The sequence below is a fragment of the Dendrobates tinctorius genome, unplaced genomic scaffold, assembly GCF_039654945.1.
Source record: "Dendrobates tinctorius isolate UK_male_01 unplaced genomic scaffold, ASM3965494v1 ptg000111l, whole genome shotgun sequence".
In the NCBI taxonomy this organism is placed as follows: Eukaryota; Metazoa; Chordata; class Amphibia; order Anura; family Dendrobatidae; genus Dendrobates; species Dendrobates tinctorius.
Window position 1 is genome coordinate 30,722,796 of NW_027361779.1, and position 22,064 is coordinate 30,744,859.

The 22,064-nt window shown below is 46.9% G+C and overlaps 1 protein-coding gene across 1 annotated transcript in view; it reads right to left on the reverse strand.

Annotated features, from left to right (window-relative positions):
• ZNF292 (zinc finger protein 292) overlaps positions 1-12,849 on the reverse strand; it is an 80,661-nt gene extending 67,812 nt beyond the window's left edge. The window contains exon 1 of the mRNA XM_073589619.1: positions 12,497-12,849. Coding sequence (XP_073445720.1) covers positions 12,497-12,676 — 180 coding nt within the window. The 5' untranslated portion in view covers positions 12,677-12,849. The remainder of the gene's footprint in view (positions 1-12,496) is intronic.
• Between the last annotated feature and the right edge of the window lie 9,215 nt (positions 12,850-22,064).

A 22,064-nucleotide genomic window follows, 5' to 3' on the forward strand; every position in this document is an offset into this window, starting at 1 on the left:
TTAGGGCTGGGATTAAGGTTATGGGTGTGTTGGTGTTAGGTTTGTGGTTAGGGTTAAGGGTGTGTTGGGGTTAGGGTTGGAATTAGAATTGGGGGTTTCCACTGTTTAGGTACATCAGGGGCTCTGTAAATGCAATTTGACGCCCGCAGACCATTCCATCAAAGTCTGCATTTCTACTTCCCTTCCGAGCCCCACCGTGTGCCCAAACAGTTGTTTTCTCCCACATATGGGGTACCAGCGTACTCAGGACAAATTGGACAACAACTTAGGGTCCAATTTCTCCTGTTACCCTTGTGAAAATAAAAATTGGGGGCTAAAAGATCATTTTTGTGAAAAAAAAAATAGATTTTTTTTATTTTCACGCCTCTACATTATAAACTTTACTGAAACACTTGGGGGTTCAAAGTGCTCACCACACATCTAGATAAGTCCCTTGGGGGGGTCTAATTTCAAAAATGGGGTCACTTGTGGGGGGGTTTCCACGGTTTAGGTACATCAGGGGCTCTGCAAACGCGACATGACACCCGCAGACCATTCCATCAAAGTCTGCATTCCAGAACATCACTACTTCCCTTCCGAGCCCCACCGTGTGCCCAAACAGTTTTCTTCCACATATGGGGTACCAGTGTATTCAGAACAAATTGGACAACAACTTTTGGGGTCCAATTTCTCCTGTTACCTTTGTGAAAATAAGGAATTGGGGGCTAAAAGATCATTTTATAGAAAAAAAAGTGATTTTTTTATTTTCATGGCTCTACTTTATAAACTTCTGTGAAGCACTTGGGGGTTCAAAGTGTTCACGACACATCTAGATAAGTTCTTTAAGGGGTCTAGTTTCCAAAATGGGGTCACGTGGGGGGTTTCCACTGTTTAGGTACATCAGGGGCTCTCCAAATTCGACATGGCATCCGATCTCAATTCCAGCCAATTCTGCATTGAAAAAGTCAAACGGCACTCCTTCCGTTCTGAGCTCTGCCGTGTGCTCAAACAGTGGTTTAGCCCCACATACGGGGTATTGGCGTATTGGGAGAAATTGCACAAAAAATTTTGTGGTTCATTTTCTCTTTTTACACTTGTGAAAATCAAAAAAAAATGGTTTTGAAGTAAAATGTTTGTGAAAAAAAGTTAAATGTTTATTTTTTCCTTTCATATTCCATTCATTCATGTGAAGCACCTGAAGGGTTAATAAACTTCTTCAATGTGGTTTTGAGTACATTTAGGCCTCTTTCACACATCAGGTTTTCGCAGTCAGGCGCGATCCGGCGCTTTTGACAAAAACCGGATCCGGCGAAATGCAATGCCGGATCCGGTTTCCCCCCCATTGACTTGCATTTGCGCCGGATGGCCATGCGTTTCATCCAGTTTTCGCCGGATCCGGCAATGTGTCGCAATCCGGCGTCTGGAAAAAACGGCTACTGTAACGTTTTTTGTCTCCGGTGAAAAAGCCGGACACGCCGGATCCGGCGCGTCCGGCTTTTTCACACAATGAAAGCCTATGAGCGCAGCAATGCGCCGGATCCGGCGACAGCCGGATACGGTTTTTTTGGTCTGAGCATGCTCAGTAGCTCTGTCCACAAGACACATATATAAAAGCAAGACAGTGGGACCCTCAGCCACACCCAACATGCCACCCAAGACAGGAACCAGGCGCAGGAGAAGGCAGAAGACCAATGCAGCACCATCAGCACCACCACCACGCCAAATGGAGCAGCAAATGGAACATGCTGAGGAGGGGAGTCCAGCAGCAGATGAGAGACGGTAATTATCAAATCCCCCATTCCTCCAAACTAGGGCCATGGAATATCAAGATATTCATTGGCCCTTTGTTTCTCTTTATTCAACAGCCGCCCAAGAGATGCAGCAGCAGCACTGGCAGCAGCTGTAACACCACCCACAGGCATGGAGTCTGGCCAGCAGGAAGACAGCACATCTTCTTCTGGGAGCCCTCCCTCTCATCGTCAGCGTTTGACGGTAAGTTTTTATTTCCAAAATCCATCATCTCTGTAATATATGTCTATTCATTGCCTTTTATTTCAAAACAGGAATCACAAGATGAAGAGGAGCTCCCAGAAGAAGAAGGAAGGGGTGGACAGACACCTGGAGTGGGCTCACAATTGGTAAGTTTTTGGCATCAAACGCAGAAACACAACATCACACTACACACAACACATAGAAAACAATGTTCTGCAGACCACACACAGCAAACAAATGCCTACATCCAAAGACATAACATTTTTTGTTTTCTTCTCTAGTCTTCCCAATCTGGTGCTCGGCCAAGAGGTCCTCGCAGTGCCTCCCAGGGTCGTCGGCGACAGCAACGCGGCGGTCACCAGCGTGTAAGTATAAATATTTTTGCTTTGTTTTTTTGCACTTTTTATTTCATTTCTTTTGTGGAGGCTAATTATGTTATTTTTGTCTTTTTCTTTAACAGCCTTCACAGCGTGCTCCCGACTCGGACGGTGAGGATGGAGAAATCGATGTGGACCACCTCATCGATCTCGTCAGAGAAAGGGAGCCGCTCTGGAATATGGCTGACCGCCGCCACGCTGACCTGATCGTTACCCGACGACTCTGGGAGGAAATCTGTTCGCTCCTTGTGGACCGCTGGGAGGACCTCGATGCTCGGGCCCAGATTAAAGAGCGTAAGTATATACAGTACCGGTTGCTTGATGTAAACCAGTGTTTCCCGAACAACAGTCCTCGTGGTCCCCACGGATCATGTGTTCAGGATTTCTATTTACTATGGAAATCCTGAAAACATGACCCCTGGGGACCATGAAGACTGGAGTTTGGGAAACACTGATGTTGTATACTAACCACTCCTTTCTCGTTTCAGGGGACAGAATTGTGAAGCGGTGGCGGTCTGTGAGGGATCGTTTCAAGAAGGAGTTCAATAAAGAGATGCGGGCGCCGAGTGGATCTGGAGGACGCAGGAGCAAGTACAAGTACGCACAAGCCCTGTCGTTCCTCCGGGATACAATGGTCACCAGAAGGTAAATATTACACACCACATGTGAAAAAAAATGTTTAGATGTAACAATTTTTTTTCAGCCAGGGCCATGCCATGTCACTTTTTTAATTGTTTTTTTTCTCTTTATTCCACAGCACGGTGAGCAGCACGAGCAGCACTCGGGAGCCTGCACGGTTGGACCCTTCTGAGGCGATCCCTGGGGAGACCGGCACCGAGGGACACTTCGACCGCCCCGGTACATCTGCACCTTCACAGCCTTCCCACACATTCAACCCCTCTGTCCCATCCACCAGCACAGGAGCATCGTGGCCGCCTACATTACATGAAGCTGCTGGTGAGGAGATCGCTTTCCCTTTACCCCACCCTTCTGCCCCTGCCACCTCTAGTACACCTGCGGGTACTGAGCGGCAGCGGCAGAGGGGTCAGGAAAAGACTTATGCGCCAGAGTTCTTGCATCTGAATGCATCTTTCCAGAACTGTCTAAAAGTCTTGTCAGAGCAAATCTCCGCAGGCTTTCAGCAGATCAACTCCAGCATTCTGGAGGTGAAGACACTTCTGCAAACCATGCATTCAGAAGCAAGATCTTCGCCAAACCACACCTTTTTCAGGTCTGTTGTGGAGCGCATGGAAACGCTATCTCCTACCCAGCAGATGCATGTAATGCATTCATGCCACGGTGCTCTCCAGCACGTTACCTCCCAACCTCCTCTTCCCACCCCAGTAGTTCCTCCACCTGCACCCCCTCCAGCCACTTTCCATCCTCCCCCTCCTATTACATACCATCCACCTCCCCAGTACCAGCAACCTCCCCAGTACCAGCAACCTCCCCAGTACCAGACATCTCCCCACTTCCAGCAACCTGCCCCATACCAAACTCCTTCCCCATACAACTTGCCATCAACATCATCTGCTCCTACTGTCCCTGCCCAACCCTCCACTCCACCGCCCATCACCTCTTCTGCCTCCCACATGTCCACCCATTCTGTAGCTTTTTCCACACCTTCACCTCTAACTGTTCCTTCCCCACCACGATCCCAGTCCTCTCTCCACACTCCCAGTGTCAAAGTGTCCCGCAGCCCCTCCAGCAGTATTTCCACCCCACACTACACAGATTTATAATATGTGTGTATTTTAATAAAAATGACCAGTTTTCTGGTTTCAAAGCTTTATTAAAAAAAGTTTATTAAAATTTAAAAACAGTTTACTAAAAAAAAACATTTTTCAATAAAAGTTAAATTATTTTACACTGGTTGTCTGTCATTTCTTTCTGCGGCCAAAAAGGTTAAATACAGGGTATTTAAAGGTAAAATGGTATTCAAAACTAGGTATATAACTGTGGGTAAATTTTAGCTTTTTGCCACAGTTGTGTTCCTGGTTGTGTTTGAAGCAAAGTATTTCACCTAAAAAGTTGTGTTTATTGTTGGTGATTTCCTAACAATGTACACAACTTTTGTTAAAAGGTGAAAAACTTTGCATAAAACACAACCAGGTACACACCTGTGGCCTAAAGCTAAAAATAGTAAGACCATGACAAGATAGCCAACTTTGGTTGGCAAAGTTATATACTGTTGGTACAGAAGGTACACAATTTTGGTTAAGGGCACAAATCTTTCACACTCTGTCATCCTGCCAGTGTACTCTGCCTTGAGGTGACAAAGTATAGTGCAAAATTGTCCCTCATTACTGAAACCGTCACAGAACTTCTAGTGGTAATGTCATGGTAATCTTGCAAGGTGGTTTCTTCAGAGGTGTCCTCAATGGAAATGGGTTCCTTGCAGATAACAAAATTGTGGAGTACCACGCAAGCTTTGATCACCTCGTCCACAGATTCTGTCTTGAGGTTGATCGCAGTCAATAGGACCCGCCATTTGGCTGTCAGAATACCAAAGGTACATTCAACCATTCTTCTTGCTCTTGTGAGGCGGTAATTAAAAATGCGTTTTGTTCTTGACAATCCTCTGCTACCGTACGGTTTCAAAAGGTGTTCTGACAGCTGGAAGGCTTCATCCCCTACACAGACAAATGGCATAGGTGGACCAGATGTTTGCGGCAGCGGTCTAGGGGGTGGGAACTGGAAGGTGTTTCCATACAGTTTACGCCCCATGGCAGACAGTTTGAAAACTTGAGAGTCATTGGAGCGGCCATAGGCCCCAATATCAACAGCAATAAATTTGTATTCCGCGTCAGCGATGGCCATGAGGACAATGGAAAAATATTTCTTGTAATTGAAATATTCCGATACCGATCCGGCTGGCTTTACAATGCGGATATGTTTCCCGTCCACAGCGCCCAAGCAGTTGGGAAACTGACATATCTGTTGAAACTTTTCTGAAATTTCAATCCACTTCTCTGTTGTGGGCTCTGGTAAAAACTCTTCAGCTAAGGAGTCCCACAGTGCACGGCATGTGTACTTCACTATTCCAGATATGGTGGAAATCCCGAGTCTGTACTGGAAATGCAGTGACGAAAGGGATTCTCCAGTTGCAAGAAATCTGTGGGGAATTAAAAAACAATCAATTAGTTTTAAATCACAGCATTACATACCAAAACTCAGCTATAACACTTGGAGATACAAACTACCACCAACAAGATTGCAGTGAAAGTGTGCTCTGATGCGAGCATATCCAATAAATGTGGCTTACCTTAAAGTCACCATCAGACGCTCTGCGGGTGAAACAGAGGAGCGGCAATAGGTGTCTGCTTTTCTTATGAGGTGTGCAATGCGCTCCACCAAGTAATCAAAATTCTCCATTTTCATCCGAACATATCCAAAAAATGTATCCGGGTTTCGTCGAAGGTCCATGCAGAGTGTAGAATAGACCGCACGCGTCATTCTCTTGGCTGTGATGGGGTGGATCCACAAACATCGTCTACGATGCCTGATGCGCTGCTGTCTCGCTCTCTCCTTCTCCAGAACAATCACCCTCAAACGATTCGCCTCCACTGTAAAATCCGCCAAATTCTTCAAAATATTTCCAATGACAACATCCATCTTCGCCAGTAACTTGCTCTTCTCTCCAACCTGCACTTTCTCCTCTACAACCTGTCAAAGAAGGGCTGTAGGAACACGCTATATATAGTTTTCCAGTAGCCAATCCCGTTCGGAAGGCCACAAGGGGTGTTTTTAAAAACCGGATCCGGCGTAATCAGTCGAAAAACGGATCGAAAAACGGATGAACCGGATGAGACGGATCCGGTTTTGTCTGTCAAGAACAAGACGGATCCGGCAGAAAAACGGATCCGTCACATCCGGTTTTATGAAATATTTGCCGTATCCGGCGCTCCGGCACGACGCCGGATCGCGCCTGACGCCGAAAACCTGATGTGTGAAAGTAGCCTAAGAGGTGCAGTTTTTAGAATGGTGTCACTTTTGGGTATTTTCTGTCATATTGACCCCCCAAACTCACTTCAAATGTGAGGTGGTCCCTAAAAAAAATGGTGTTGCAAATTTTGTTGTAAAAATGAGAAATCGCTGGTCAACTTTTAACCCTTATAACTTCCTAAAAAAAAAAATTGTGTTTCCAAAATTGTGCAGATGTAAAGTAGACATGTGGGAAATGTTATTTATTTTGTGCGATATCACCCTCTGATTTAAGGGCATAAAAATTAAAAGTTTGAAAATTGCAAAATTTTCGCCAAATTTTGATTTTTTTAACAAATAAGCGCAGATCATATCTAAAATTTTTTACCACCATTATGAAGTACAATATGTCATGAGAAAACAATGTCAGAATCAGTAGGATCCGTTGAAGCGTTCTAGAGTTATGACCTCATAAAGTGACACTGGTCAGAAATGAAAAAATTGGCCCGGTCACGAAGGCAAAAACAGGCTCGGGTGCGAAGGGGTTAAACAAATGTGCATTTTCTCATGACACATTCCCTTTAAATGGAAAATGTCAGTGGATTCATACTGCCAAAACCATTGGCAGCATGAATCAGAATCTGGTTGCACGACTATATGTACACAAGTGGGAAAAGTCCTGTCAAGCAACTGAAGTGGTGTGAGGAGAAGCCTGCCAGGTGGGCGTTACACTAGTATTGTCTATTCCTATAGTCCCCCTTGTTGGATCAAACTAAGTTTTCTCAAATGACGGAGCACTTCAGAGAAAAACATAACTGACCAACAATCCTGCAGCCAGCCTTGGTCATGAAATGATAAGTTCCCTTGAAAAGTTCATGCAATTTTTGTGTGTTTGTTAACCTCTCTTTTTGGAGGTGTTGATGACTGAAGCTGTTCTTCCAGACAAAACCATGATCAGCTGTATACAGTGTGCATATATTCTCAATGTTGGTGTATTGTGCATGTTTTAATCCAACATACTTGACTCCTCCCCCCTCCTAAATATTTGATGATAGAAAAAATTCATTACATGCCCCCCACACATTAAGTGACTGGTAAGTTCAGCTGACATTCACTTAATGGTTAAAGGGAACCTGTCACCTGTTTTGGCCGCTATAAGATGTGGACACTGCCTTTCAGTGCTTATCTACAGCATTCTATAATGCTGTAGATAAGCCCCCGATCAGACGTGCAAGTGAAGAAAAATAACCTTAGAATTAATAATAATAAAAGTTATGTGCACACGTTGCAGATTTGCCTGCAAAATTTTTTGCACGGAATCTGTATCTCTTGGCAGAAAACACAGGTTAAAATCTGCGCTTTTTTTGCGGATTTTGTGTTTTTTTGTGTGGATTCTTTGCGGATTGGCATGTGCTTTTAGCCCTGCGGATTTCATTAATAGAATGGGTGTAGGAAAGCATGCGGATCAGCAAAAAAAATCGTGCGCAGCTTTTTTTTCCTACTGAATTACATTGGTTGGTCACACACTTGCAGATCTGCAGCGAATCCGCACGGAAAATCCACTGCGGATCCTAAGCAAATCTGCAACGTGTGCACATACCCTTATAGCGCCATTTATTCCATGGCGCTTTACATGTGAATTTTAACATACTCACCCAGGGGGGCGGTCCGGTCCGATGGGTGATGCAGGTCCGGGTCCAGCACCATCCATCTTCTTGTGACGACGCCCTCCTGTTTGCATCATCGCTCCCGGCATTGCACTCCTGCGCAGGCGTACCTATCTGCCCTGTTGAGTGCAGACCAAAGTACTGCAGTACGCATGTGCTGGGTCTCTCTGAACTACCTGGGCGACTATGCACTGCGTGAACAGAATTCCAAGTAAAAAAACGTGGAGGCGATTTTGAGGACTAGAAATGACAACTTACAAGTTTCCTTTTTAAAAGCAGGAAAATCCTTGTGTCCAGTTTTATGTTGTTAGTGCAAAAATGTTAATCCGTTGCATGTGAATATGGCCCCTCATAATCAGAAAATTATAGTAATTAATGAAGTACCAAGGCACACTTTTCCCCCCGCACACATATGGGAGGAAAGTAGGGGTGCATCTTATAATCTGAAGGTAGCTTGCTGGGGAGAGGAGGGGTGGACCGATGAGAACTTATCTCCATAGATCTCAACCTGCGAATGTGCCTCCGATTTTCCCACAGCTTGCCGCTGGGAAATCAATGGGAAAGGGACTCCGCACAGTAACAACATCTTAGGAGAGCCCACAGCACCCAGACACCCCCTTACTCTCAGCCCGGGGCCTGCAGCTTTGCCACACCCTGGTTGCCGTCGGCCTGCTGAAACAGCTACCCTGTCTCCTGGGACCCCCGTTGCTCCACAACAGCTGACCCCTTGGTAAGCTACCGTAAAGTTGGACTGACTATAAGACGCACCACAATTTTATTTTTTTTAAAAAAATGTTTTTCCCATTTTCCTCCCCAAAATTTGGGGTGCATCTAATGGTTCTATGCATTTTAGAGTCTGCAAAATACGGTAGTTTTCCTGTCCTGGGGCAGATCCATTCGTGCTTTTGCTGTCATAGGTGAAGCTAAAACTGCTTCACATGATGGAAAGGGCTTGTACAGACAATTGTATGTTCGGTCTGAGTGCAATCCAACAAAACATTTGACTGCACTCAGACTAATGTTAGTCTATCGGGCAAGTGCACTTCTCCGGTTTTAATTACGACAAAGACTGTCCGGGGAAAGAAATGGCAAAGTGAACTATTTGCACTCGGCCAAGACCTTGGCAAAAAAGTGCAGTCCGATTTCCACAGACTCACAGAATGGAGAATTTTTTTCTCTATCGTCTCAACGTCAGAGAAACTGGATCACATTATTTGCACTCTGGTCAGTATCATTTGTATACGGTAATTGATCCAATTTTCTCAAGTGACAAAAAAATATGCTATTCTGCGTCTAGCCTTTGTGTAGAATCATAGTTAGGGTATGTGCACACGCTGCGGATTCTGCTGCGTTTCCGCAGCGGTTTTGGCCGCTGCGGACCCGCAGCAGTTTTAGCTGCGGTGTACAGTACCATTCAAATGAATGGTAAAAAAAAAAAAAAACGCTGTGTAGACGTTGCGGAAAAATCAGCGCGGATTTGCTGCGGTTTTGAAACCGCAGAAAGAAGTGACATGTCAATTCTTTCTGTGGAGATGGTGAATCCACAGGACCAAACCGCAGGCAAAACCGCAGATAATCCGCAGGTCTTTTGACCTGCGGTTTATCTGCGGTTTTTGCAAAATCCGTGCGGATTAATCCGCAGCATCTGCACACACCCTTAGAGTTGAGCGAATTTGATCGGGTCCCTGCTTATTCGGCAAGCTATAGCATGTGCTGTGACAGTGACACAGTGATGACACATGCAGCTTCGGCCCCGGACAGTTGATCAGCTGCCGCACTCCATGTATCCGGGTTCCCTCTGCAGCTTATTCAGCAAGCGCTATAGCTTTCCAAATAAGAAGGGACCCAATCAAATTCGCTCATCTCTAGTCATAGTATAAAGCGCAGTGTCATGTCTAATCAAATTAAAAAAATATCCTGGAAAAATTACACAATAGCATTTTGGAGTCCCTTAAACAATGAAATTCAAGGACACATTTGTAGATGCTCTTTTTAGAATTCATCTATGTTGCCCACAATCTAGATATTGGCATCCCTGACAGCAGCATTTAACACGTGGGAATGGGAGCACATCATTCTATGAGCCTACTGACACCCCTGTGACGTGATCACTGGTTGCCAATGGGTTGCTATGCCAGCAAAGATGGCCTATTGATGACCTACCTCAATGCTTGTCATTACAGGGCTGCTTTTAAACCCTGCCTGTGGCTGGGCCTCAAAGGAGACCACGATTGCTGCCACTTACAGCAATGCTGTTGCTTTTCTGCATATAGCACAAGTGATCAGATGATCGCAGCTTTATGTCCCCCTAAGGCTACTTTCACATTAGCGTTTTTTAACGCTGCGCTTCGTGCGCAATAGAAACGCATGCAAAAAACGCATCATGCGTTTTGCCTGTTTGTTTTATTTAGGCGCATGCGTTTCTAGCCATGTTAACTCTTAAAACGCATGCGATTTTAAACGCAGGCATGCGCATGTCCATGCGCACGCCTGCGTTCCCAAAGACTGTAATATGTTATTTTGGCACATTCCTTGCGCATGCGTGCTTTTGACACAGGTTGGACGGATCAAAGATGCAACAGGTTGCGTCCGGCGCGCCTAGGCGCACACTACGAAAAACGCATGCGCACAAAAACGCGTGCAAACGCTAGACCATGCGCCCCCATGTTAAACATAGGGGCGCAAGGACGCGCACTATGCGCTGCGCTAAAAACGCTAATGTGAAACCAGCCTAAGAAGACAAACAAGAACAGTGGGGAAAAAAAGTGAGTTAAAATGACCCAATTTTCCCCTATTTAAAATAAAGATAAAAAAAATTACATTTGGTATCGCTGTGTTCAGAGAAATCCAATCAAAATATATAAGTAATTAACCTGATCAGTAAACAAAAAAAAAACAAAAAACTAAAGAACAGCAAAATTACAGTTTTTTTTGGGTAGCTGCAAGTCCTCAAAAAATGCTATAACAAGCAATCAAAATCTCACAGCTATGCCAAAATGGTATCAATGAAAATGTCATCTCACCCCACGAAAATAAGATGTCACACTGCTCCAGCGACTGAAAAATAAAAAATATGAGTCTTGAAAAATGTCAACAAGCACACCAAAATTTTTTGGGGCACACTTCTTATTTTGTTTTAAACCCTAAAATAATAATAAAAAAATGTTATTAGCTTGGTATCGCAGTAATTGTACTGATAAGCAGAATCATATCACGAGGTCATTTTTACCAAATATAAACCGCAAAAACAAATTCCCCCCCAAAAAAACAGTCAGAATTGAGGTTTTTATTTTTCACAATTTCTCCACATCTGAGATTTTTGTTCCCGTTTTCCAGTACACTATATGGCAAAATCCATGCTGTCATTACAAAAGTACAACTCGGCCGAACAAAACAAACAAGCCCTCATACAGCTATAGGGACGGAAAAATTATAAAGTTATGGCTCTGGAAAGAAGGGGAGGAAAAAAATGATTAAGCAAAAATGGAAATTGGCCCCGTCATGAAGGGTGCTCAGGGAAGTGAGTAAAATATAATGAACGCTTCACCTCCTGGACCAGCGCTGTGTCCTCTGCTGGTGTCAACTTCCAGCGGGGGCACCACCGAATTCTGCATCAGATCAAGGTTGAATACTAAATAGCAGAGTACCCCAGACTCATCAATATGGGCTTGGCCCGTAGTGCACAACCTTTTTAGGATAGCGGCCTAACAGCAGGAAACAGTCATTACTCACCTGCTAACTGCAGCAATGACATCATGTGACTGTTGTAGCCAATCACTGGTCTCACGATGAGATTGCTGAGCTCTGTGATTGGCTGCAGCAGTCATGTGCATAATGTAACTGGTGCCCTTTAAATGCTGCCCCTGCTTGGTTGCTAAAGGCAACAAGGATTCCTTATATAAATGTATGAGAGAACAAAGCCATAAAGTATTGACAACATGCAACCAGTGATTGCCCAGTGGCAGGTCTGTACTGGGCCTTGTGGGCAAGTATCAGGGTCAGCAGCAGGCAGAGGGTTAATCCATAATCCCCTCACAGGCTCCGCTGCAGCTGGCTCAGGCTTGAATGGAGATGGGAGGGGGCTGCACAATCCGATCTCTGCCCTCACAATGCAACCCTCACTCCCAGGCTGCACTGTCAGGGGTGGGCAGCCGCGACCACAGCAGGAGGGCGTGGAGCCCCACGGAGGATGTCCGCCAGCCAGTGCTGTGGGCCGAGGTCACGGAGCCGCACGTACAATGGCCGTGGCCTTCCCTCCGTGCAGGGTTACCCACCTCTGGTCTCCGGCCTAGCATGGAGCTCGCAGCGGCCTCTCCGTGCCCGTGATGCCCACGCAATAGCTCCTGAGCAGGGCAGGACGTGCAGCGGGCACCGGTGACAGGCCCGCACATGTATGTAGCATGTAAACACACAAAGGAGCCGCGGTCCCGCCCAGTACCCGGGGCCTCCATTACGGCAGCGGGGCCCGTGCCCACAATGCACGGTGGGACACGGCGGGAGAGGGGGAGCCAGACCCGCCTGGAGCGGCCATTCTCCCGCAGCGCCACACTTACTGACCTGACAGAAGCGCTGGCAGTAGTCGCTGGCTGCCTGCAAGGCCTCGTCCTCTCCCGCGCCTCCTACCGTCCGCAGGTGGCTCTCTAGCTCCTGCAGCCTCTCCTCCAGGTGGGGGAGTTCGGCGGAGACGTCGGGGCCGGAGCTGAGGCCGCTCTCCCTCTCGGCCTCCCCGTCCGCCATATTCACACCCCGCTCCGTCTCGTACACACAAACTCTCTCTCCCTCACACACCGCCACTCGGCGGTCGTGTCTAGAATGGAGTTGCGCCTGCTAGGTCTGACGTGAGCGTCACGTGCTATCAGCGCTCACGTGACTTGGCCTTTCCTTTCGCATTCATTGCGCGGCCGGCAGAGAAACCAGCACGTAGCAATACAGGCACAGCGGAGAGAAACCAGCTCTTAGTAATACACGTACAGCGAGGAGAGACTAGCACATTGTATTACAAGGAGTGTGGCTAGAAAGCAGCACAAGTAATACAAGGACTGTGGGAAGAGACCAGCACCTAGTCATGTAGGGACTGAGGGGAAAAACCAGCATCAAGCCATACAGGGACTGAGGGGAGAGACCAGCACCTAGTCATGTAGGGACTGAGGGGAAAAACCAGCAACAAGCCATACAGGGACTGAGGGGAGAGACCAGCAACAAGCCATACAGGGACTGTGGGAAGAGACCAGCACCTAGTCATGTAGGGACTGAGGGGAAAAAACAGCAACAAGCCATACAGGGACTGAGGGGAGAGACCAGCAACAAGCCATACAGGGACTGTGGGAAGAGACCAGCACCTAGTCATGTAGGGACTGAGGGGAAAAACCAGCAACAAGCCATACAGGGACTGAGGGGAGAGACCAGCAACAAGCCATACAGGGACTGTGGGATGAGACCAGCACCTAGTCATGTAGGGACTGAGGGGAAAAACCAGCAACAAGCCATACAGGGACTGAGGGGAGAGACCAGCAACAAGCCATACAGGGACTGTGGGAAGAGACCAGCACCTAGTCATGTAGGGACTGAGGGGAAAAACCAGCAACAAGCCATACAGGGACTGAGGGGAGAGACCAGCACCCATTCATATATGGACAGTGGAAAGAGTATAGCACCTAGCCATACAGGAACTGTGGGGAGAAACCGGAACGTAGACATACAGGGACTTTGGGGAATAGCCAGCACCTAGTCATGTAGGGACTGTGGGAAGAAACTAATACAGTGTTTCCCAAACTCCAGTCCTCGCGGCTCCCAACATGTCATGTTTTCAGGATTTCCTTAGTATTTCACAGGTGATGGTAGTATCATCAAGGCATCAGGAATTCTCTCACATATGTAACACTATGGAAATCCTGAAAACATGACCTGTTGGGGTCTACGAGGACTGGAGTTTGGGAACCACTGGACTAGTACCTAGTCATACAGGGACTGTGGGGAGAAACCAGCAACAAGCCATACAGGGACTGTGGAAAGAGACTAGTACCCAGTCATACAGGGACTGAGGGAAGAGACCAGCACCCAGTCATATATGGACAGTGGAAAGAGTATAGGACCTAATCATACAGTGACTGGGGAGAAACCAGCACATAGTCATACAAGGACAGGGGAGATACTGACATGTAGCCATACAGGAACTGTGGGGAGAAACCAGAACGTAGACATACAGGGACTTTGGGGAATAGCCAGCACCTAGTCATGTAGGGACTGTGGGAAGAGACTAGTACTTAGTCATACAGGGACTGAGGGGAGAAACCAACATGTAGTCATACAGGGACTGCGGGGAGAAACCAGAACGTAGACATACAGGGACTTTGGGGAATAGCCAGCACCTAGTCATGTAGGGACTGTGGGAAGAGACTAGTACTTAGTCATACAGGGACTGAGGGGAGAAACCAACATGTAGTCATACAGGGACTGCGGGGAGAAATCAGCAGGTTTGTCAACTTGACTTTATTTTTTCTGGACACTTTATAAAAAAAACCCATAATAAATTGTTATGATTATAAATGATACATGGGGCTGAAGGGAGAAACCAGCAAATAGCCATATGTGGACTGCTGATAGAGACCAGCATGTAGCCATACAGCAGGGGTGGGGAATCTTTTCTGCCAAGGGCCATTTGGATATTTATACCATCCTTTGGGGGCCGTACAAACTCCGCCCACAAAGTACATCCTGACTCTAACACTGGTTTCATGACTTAATCTTTCATTTCATGCCCTTCAATGTTCAGTAGTGAGCACTGCGTGTGTGTGCTAACAGAGCAAGAAGAAATTAATGAGCTTGTGGCAATCAAAATGCAGTCCCTGAGGATCTGTTCAGGGGCCTGATAAAAGGTCATCGAGGGCCTTAAATGGCCCTGAGGTCTGAGGTTCCCCACCCCTGCCTTACAGGAATTGCGGGCGGAGACGGGTACGTAGCCATACAGGGACTGCGGGGAGAGACCACCACGTAGTAATACACGTAATGAAGGTGGTAAAGAGAAGCTGAATCCAATGATGTATCTCTCACATTCATGTGAACAAAACTTTGTTTCATACAGTTTCCTCAGAGCATATTCCATGTCTTCCTTGAGGATACGTTCCACACGTTACTAAGAAGAACCGACTCATATCCATTGCGTCCACACACAGTGTTCTCCACACCCTGTGGTTCCTAGATTAAATCTAATCGAATGTCAATGGCCTGGAATTCAGTCCATCGAAGCTAGCACAGCTCCTGTAGTTGCCATTTCTTGTTGAGGTTATACATCCACACTGGTACTCTTCCCAAGGCAGAGCTGGTGGGGTTGGACAAAGTGGGGTCCGAAACCTGTGTATGCCTCACCTATGGTCTGCTGGGTCTGTCTGTATGCCTCCCTGGTTGTGTAGCCCTTGGACTTTGTCTAAGAACACCAGACTTCAGCAGCTCATCCAGGCTGAGTAGTATCCAACTGCTGCCACCAAAATGAGGAGACACGGGGGTCAGAAGGTGCTCTACTCCCCTAGCCTGAAACTGCATGGACCAGAGCTCATCCCACCAAACGCCCGCTCTCCTTTTACTGTGAGCGTAATACTACTCAGACAACACAGGGTGACGGTTAAACAGTGTGGCAATACTTTATGAGTGTATGAGCTCTGCTGTCAGTACGGTGCTATGTGGTGTATGACCTCTGCTGTTCGCATGGTGCTATGTGGTGTATGAGCTCTGCTGTCAGTACAGCGCTATGTGGTGTATAGGCTCTGCTGTCAGTCGAGCTGTCCTGCTGTCAGAACTCAGGAAGGTTGGTGACCATGATAAGGGCCACACTTTCCCACCAGTTGATCCCAGGAAAACACATGGGTGTCTGCTGTATCCATGGTGACGCCGAGGACTACCCCGTCACCAAAATGACAATTAAAGTAAACCATGGTACTGAGTCCCATGAGGTCGGGGTAGTCAAAGACTTGCTACATCCAGTGATCATCGGGCGTGACTTTAGCCTGTTTTGGGAGGACTTGTGGGAAAAAGCGAGGGTACCCACTAACGCAGACAGGAGCCAGTCCACCCATAAAGATTCCCCATCACAGTTGGAGGCAGATGAGTTCACCCTGTGTGTTCTTGCTGGTGATGAGGACGAGACAGTGACCAATGAGGCCGAGATTCCTGAGTTGGGGGTTTCTGTGTGATATTTTGGGACCGCCCAAATGCAGGATCTTATTTTAAAAAATGTGTTTGACAATGTGACTGTGATAAATGGGGTTGTTCAAGTGCCCGTTTCCGACAACAGGTTTCCATATTTCACTTTAAATGAATAACTGCTTTATTGGGTCACCAAACCTTGAGGGGAAGTGTTGGTGCTGGGTCCCTTTAAGCGTAGGGTATTAGATCTGGCCCATTCTCATGTCTTGGGTGGGCATCTGGGAGTAGACAAGACTTACGAGCGTGTACTTCAGAGGTTCTACTGGCCTGGGTGTCACAGAGAAATTGTTAATTTCTGCCGATCCTGCCCTACCTGTCAGCTAACTGCTCCCATATCTCATTTTCGCAATCCGCTAGTGCCGTTGCCCATAATCGAAGGCCAATTTGACCAGATTGCCATGGACTTGGTCACGCCCTTAGTTAAGTCAACGAGGGATCATCAATACATCCTGGTACATATGCTACGCTGTACCACTGAGAAACTCCTCCACCAGGAGTATAGCATGAGAGCTAGTTCATATTTTCTCCAGGACGGGCATGCCAAAGGAGACCCTGACAGACCAAGGGACACCGTTCATGTCCAAGGTAGTGTGTAAGGCCCTCCAGATTACCCAGGACGTCGGTGTACCATCCACAGATGGCAGCCTGGCAGAGAGGTTCAACAAGATCTTGAAATTTATGTTGGAGAAGGTTGTGAAGAAAGATGGCTGAGATTGGGATTGCTTGCTGCCATACCTACTGTTCTTCATTAGAGAAGTCCCACAGGTCTCTACGGGGTTCTCACCGTTTGAGCTGTTATACGGACGGCACCCCCGGGGGCTTCTGGACATTGAAACATTATCGAACATCTGGCCCAGATGCAGGACGGGATCGCGAGTGTGATGCATATTGTGAGGGAGAGCCTCCTCCAAGCACAAGAGGCCCAGACTAGGGTCTACAATTTGTGAGCAAGACTGAAACAGTTTAGCCCTGGAGACCGTGTGTTGGTGTTGATCCCCACAGTTGAAAGTAAATTCCAGGCCAAGTGGCAAGGGCCATACGAGGTGGTAGAAAAGTTGAGTGACGTCAATTACAAGGCTCACCAACCAGGGAGAAGAAAGCCGTACCAAGTGAACCACATTAACCTACTGAAACCGGGGCGAGACAGGGATTCAATAGAAGCAACTAGGGACCCATCCTGAAGCCAGGGTCGATGATGTCACAGTGGCAGAGACACCATCTCCGGCCCAGAAACAAAAGTGCCGAGAGCTGCTTCAGCGGAACTGGGACTTATTTTGGAAGTTACCAGGATGTATGCAGGTTGTGGGGCATGAAATCCGGACTGAACCGCATGTGAGGGTGAACCAAAAGCCGTATTGGATTTTCGAAGCCCGCCGTGAGGTGATCTCCAAGGAAGTGAAGAGAATGTTAAGCCTGGGTGTCAATGAGGGGTCAAAGAGCAGCTGGTCCAGCCCTATTTTCCTTGTGCCGAAGCTGGATGGAGAGTGGCACTTCTGTATGGATTACAGGAAGTTCAATGATGTGTCCAAGCTCGACGCATATCTGATGCCCCTGGTCCATGAGCTTATTGAGAGGCTAGGGTCATCCAGATATATCACCATCTTCGACCTAACGAAAGGTTACTGGCAAATTCTTGTGTCTCCAAGTGCCAAGGAGAAGATGGCCTTCTCTACACACAAAGAAGCCGCCTACACCTGACTGGTGCTTTCAGTATACCCGGATGCCATTCGGACTTCAAGGATCCTCAGCTACCTTCCAGAGCCGGATCCTAGCCCCTCACAAAAAGTACAACACAGCTTATCTGGATGATATTGTGATATTCAGCCCAGACTGGGAATGTCACCTGCAGAAGATCCATGCGGTCCTGCATGCACTGAGGAAGGCAGGGTTTACAATAAACTCAAAGAAGTGTGCCATGGGGAAAGAAGAGGCAAAATACTTAGGCCACATCATTGGGAGGAGTGAGATAAAATCGCAAGTAGGCAAGGTAAAGGCAATCCAAAAGTGGCCACAACCGGTCTCCAAAAAGCAAGTCAGGGCATTTCGGGGAATTGTGGGATACTATCGGCGATTTATCCTGAATTTCGCGATGATAGCCGCCACCCTGACTGATCTTCTCAAAATCATAAAGTGATGGTCAAATGGTCCTTTGATACTGAGATGGCATTCCAGGAGTTCGCCCTGTGCAGACAGCTAGTCTTGGTCGCACCAGATTTCACTGAGAAGTTCATGCTGCAGACGGATGCCTCCGTTAGGGTGGGAGCTGTGATGTCCCAGGAGATAGATGGGGACGAACATCCAGTCCTATACCTGAGTAGGAAACTCTCCTCCTGTGAAAAGAACTATGCCATCGTAGAAAAAGAGTGCTTGGCCATCAACTGGGCAATCAACACCCTGAGATACTATCTGTTAGGCAGGAAGTTCAGGCTAGTCTCATCATACGCTCCTGAGATGGATGTGGGAAAGGAAGGGGAAGAATGCCAAGGTGACTAGATGGTTTTTAGTGCTCCAGGACTTTAATTTTCATGTCGAGCACAGGCCAGGGAAGTTTCATGGGAACGAACATGCCCTGTACAGACTTCCCTGCTTAGCGAGTGAAGATACCAAAACCCCTGGCTTTGGGCGGGGGATATGTGAGAGAGTCACTGGTTAATTGTCAAAGGGGTGAAATGTTTCACTGCACTTAATGGCATTAGTGATATAAAACCCAGAGATTTTCCTCCAGCACACTAAGAGTGGTGAGGGGTTAGAGCTAATTTGTATAATGGGTTGAGTTTTATGTGGACATCCATAGAGAGGGTTGGAGGATGTTCACATCATCTCCACCCCACAGTGTGGTGTGGGGCTTAAACAGCTGGCCTCTAGAGGAAGTAGTGCTTCAGTGTCTGGAGAAGAACACTCCAGAGATGTGTTTGTGGTTTGCTTATACCTGAACCGTAGGTCTTGCTAACCTTGAGCATGTTGATCTCCGCTATTGCAAGGACAGTGCCTACTGCTACCATTATTGTTTTGTTTTGCCCAGAGGGCCATGTTTGCTTTGTGCTTCACCTTGGTTAATGCCGCATCTAATAAACCAAAGACATTCATAAAGCTAGAGTGTTCTTGTGTCTACCTCCATGTACAGCCGATTGAGCTTATCTGGTCGCGTAGTCGATGGGAGGTATGTGTCACAGAGATGGCTGCTCTCTGTGATGTAACCCGGAGTATTTACTTTAGTGCACATAAGCACTAAGAGGTTCATTTGGTGCACCTGGGACCGGGTTGCGGGTAGCTATGAGGGATGTGCGGATCTGGCTACCCACATGTTAGGTGTCGGGTTCCTGCAGCGGCTCAACAGGAATCCAGAGCCTTACATTCTGCGGTCTTCCATTATCTATCGACCGCAGAGGAGATTGCTCAGCAGTCCCGGCGTCCCAGACGCTCTGCCCAGTCCTGCTCTGTGGGTCTGGCAGTTGCTGCCACCTTTGGGTCAGCAATAGCAATGCAGGCTGCTCAGCAGCAAATCTCTCCAGAGGCTAAGTCCCACCGCCACTCTACTGGGCATGCTCACAAGACGATCTCCCATTGGAGATCGGGAGTCACATGCCCAGGTCCTTCTCGTGATCTGGTTGGTCCATCTCAGGGATCTGGAAGCTTCCGGAAAGTCCCGGCTATAAAAGGTTCGCATGGCCGCTCGGCCATGCACTAGTATAGGCTCTAATTGCTACTGTGTGAATGTTGGTGGATGTATGGACTGCAAATAACTCATTAAGATTACTCTCCCTCTGATATTACGAGTGTGTATAGGGATCTAGTAATAGAGTCAGCGCCAGTCAGTGGCACGCTACAGGCCACAGGACTCATCCACCACAGTGCTAGCGTCCGACAGTGCGACTGCTACCGGGCATTTTTGTATAGCGGCAGTGTCTGTCGCCGCGCTGCAGTCAGCAGCTCTTGGCGTCCGCGGTTGCGACGCCGCACGCACGGTAGGTCTAGACGGACTCTGACCCTCTGCGTAGGGCCCAGCTCCTGTGACCATATACCGTGCGTGCACTCCTCTGAGACCTGTGATGTTAACAGGCTCAGTCTTTTGTGTTTAACACTTAGGCGTCTCTGTGAATAAACAGAGATTGCTCAGCGCACCCTGGGTGACGTCTAACCCTCGTGCGTTATATCGCCTTATTACACATCCGCCATTATCTAGCAGCAGTGTTTACACCTTCTGCTCAGTGGACCCCGGGCGTCGAACGCACTTTATGTTATTTAATATTTAGTGCGTTCCGCCGTCCCTAACATCAACATACCTCACTTCTGGGTGTGGTTACAGCCGATATAATGGAGGTTGCTGTGTGGCACATGGTCTGTGACTGGAGGCATGGCGGCCTTCAGTGTGTGTGTGTGCTAAGAAACTGACCTGAGTGGGCGGACCCGCAGTGATATATGAACTGTTTGCTTCTCTGGTCGTTTTCCATTTTTGTGCCACAGAAGGCTATCTTTTGTTTGCTTAAACTTAAGCAGGTTTATGGAGCGTATAAACCTGATGGAACATTTTATGAAAAGCCAAGTGAATAAAACCTTACAATATATATATAAATATATTGTGACAAAGTTACTGGTAAAGTGCTGGAGGGGAGATATGTTTCACTACGCTTAATGACGTCAGTGATTAAAACCCAGAGCTTTTCCTCCAGCACACTAAGTGCGGTGAGGGGTTAAGTTAATTTGTATAATGGGCTGGCTTTTATGTGGACATCCATGTCCACCTTATCTCCACCCCAGGGTGTGGTATGGGGCTTAAGTAGCTGGCCTCCAGAGGCAGGAGTGGCTCCAAAGATGTGTTTGTGTTTTTTTTCTTATGCCTGAGCCATGGGCCTTGCTGATCCTGTGGGGCTGATCCCCGCTAATACAAGAACTGTGCCTAGTGCTACCATTTTGTTTTACTGTTTTGCCCAGAGGGTTGTGTTTACTTTGTGCCTCACTTTGGTTTATTGCCGCATCTAAATAAACCAAGTGCATTCCTAAAGCCGCAGTGTTTCCGTTTACAGCCGAGTGAGCCGATCTACCACAACATATATATATATATATATATACAGTATATATATATATATATATATGTATATATATACTATGAGAGTCAAAATGAGAAAAGAAATCCAGAAAATCACATTGTCTGATTTGGCAAGATTTATTTGTGTTACTGATGTTAGCCTTTGTTAAGGTGGTCCCAGCTCTATGCAGGACATTCACTAGGTCCCCCATGTGGTTCTGGGATTTTTGCTCACCGTTTTTGTGATAATTTTGACCCCTCGGGGTGAGATCTTGCGTGGAGCCCCAGATCAAGGGAGATTATCAGTGGTCTTGTATGTCTTCCATTTTCTTATTGTTGCTCCAACAGTTGATTTAATCACACCAAGCTGCTTGCTTATTGCAGAAACAGTCTTCCCAGCCTGATGCAGGGCTGCAGTTCTGTTTCTGGTGTCCTTTGACAGCTCTTTGGTCTTCACCATAGTGGAGTTTGGAGTGTGACTGCTTGAGTTTGTGGACAGGTGTCTTTTATACTGATAACAAGTTCAAACAGATGCCATTACTACAGGTAATGAGTGGAGGACAGAGGAGCCTCCTAAAGAAGATACAGATCTGTGAGAGCCAGAAATCTTGCATGTTTTTCAGTGACCAAATACTTATTTTCCACCATAATTTTCAAAATAAATCTTGCCAAATCAGACAAGGTGATTTTCTGGATTTGTTTTCTCAATTTGACTCTAATAGTTATGGTCAATTAAAGGTCTCTCTCATTTTTTTAAGTGGGAGAACGTGCACAATTGGTGCCTGACTAAATACTTTTTTCCCCACTGTGTGTGTGTGTATATATATACACATATATATATATATATATATATATATATATATAAAGACTCATTTCAGAACTTTCTCTACCTTTAATGTC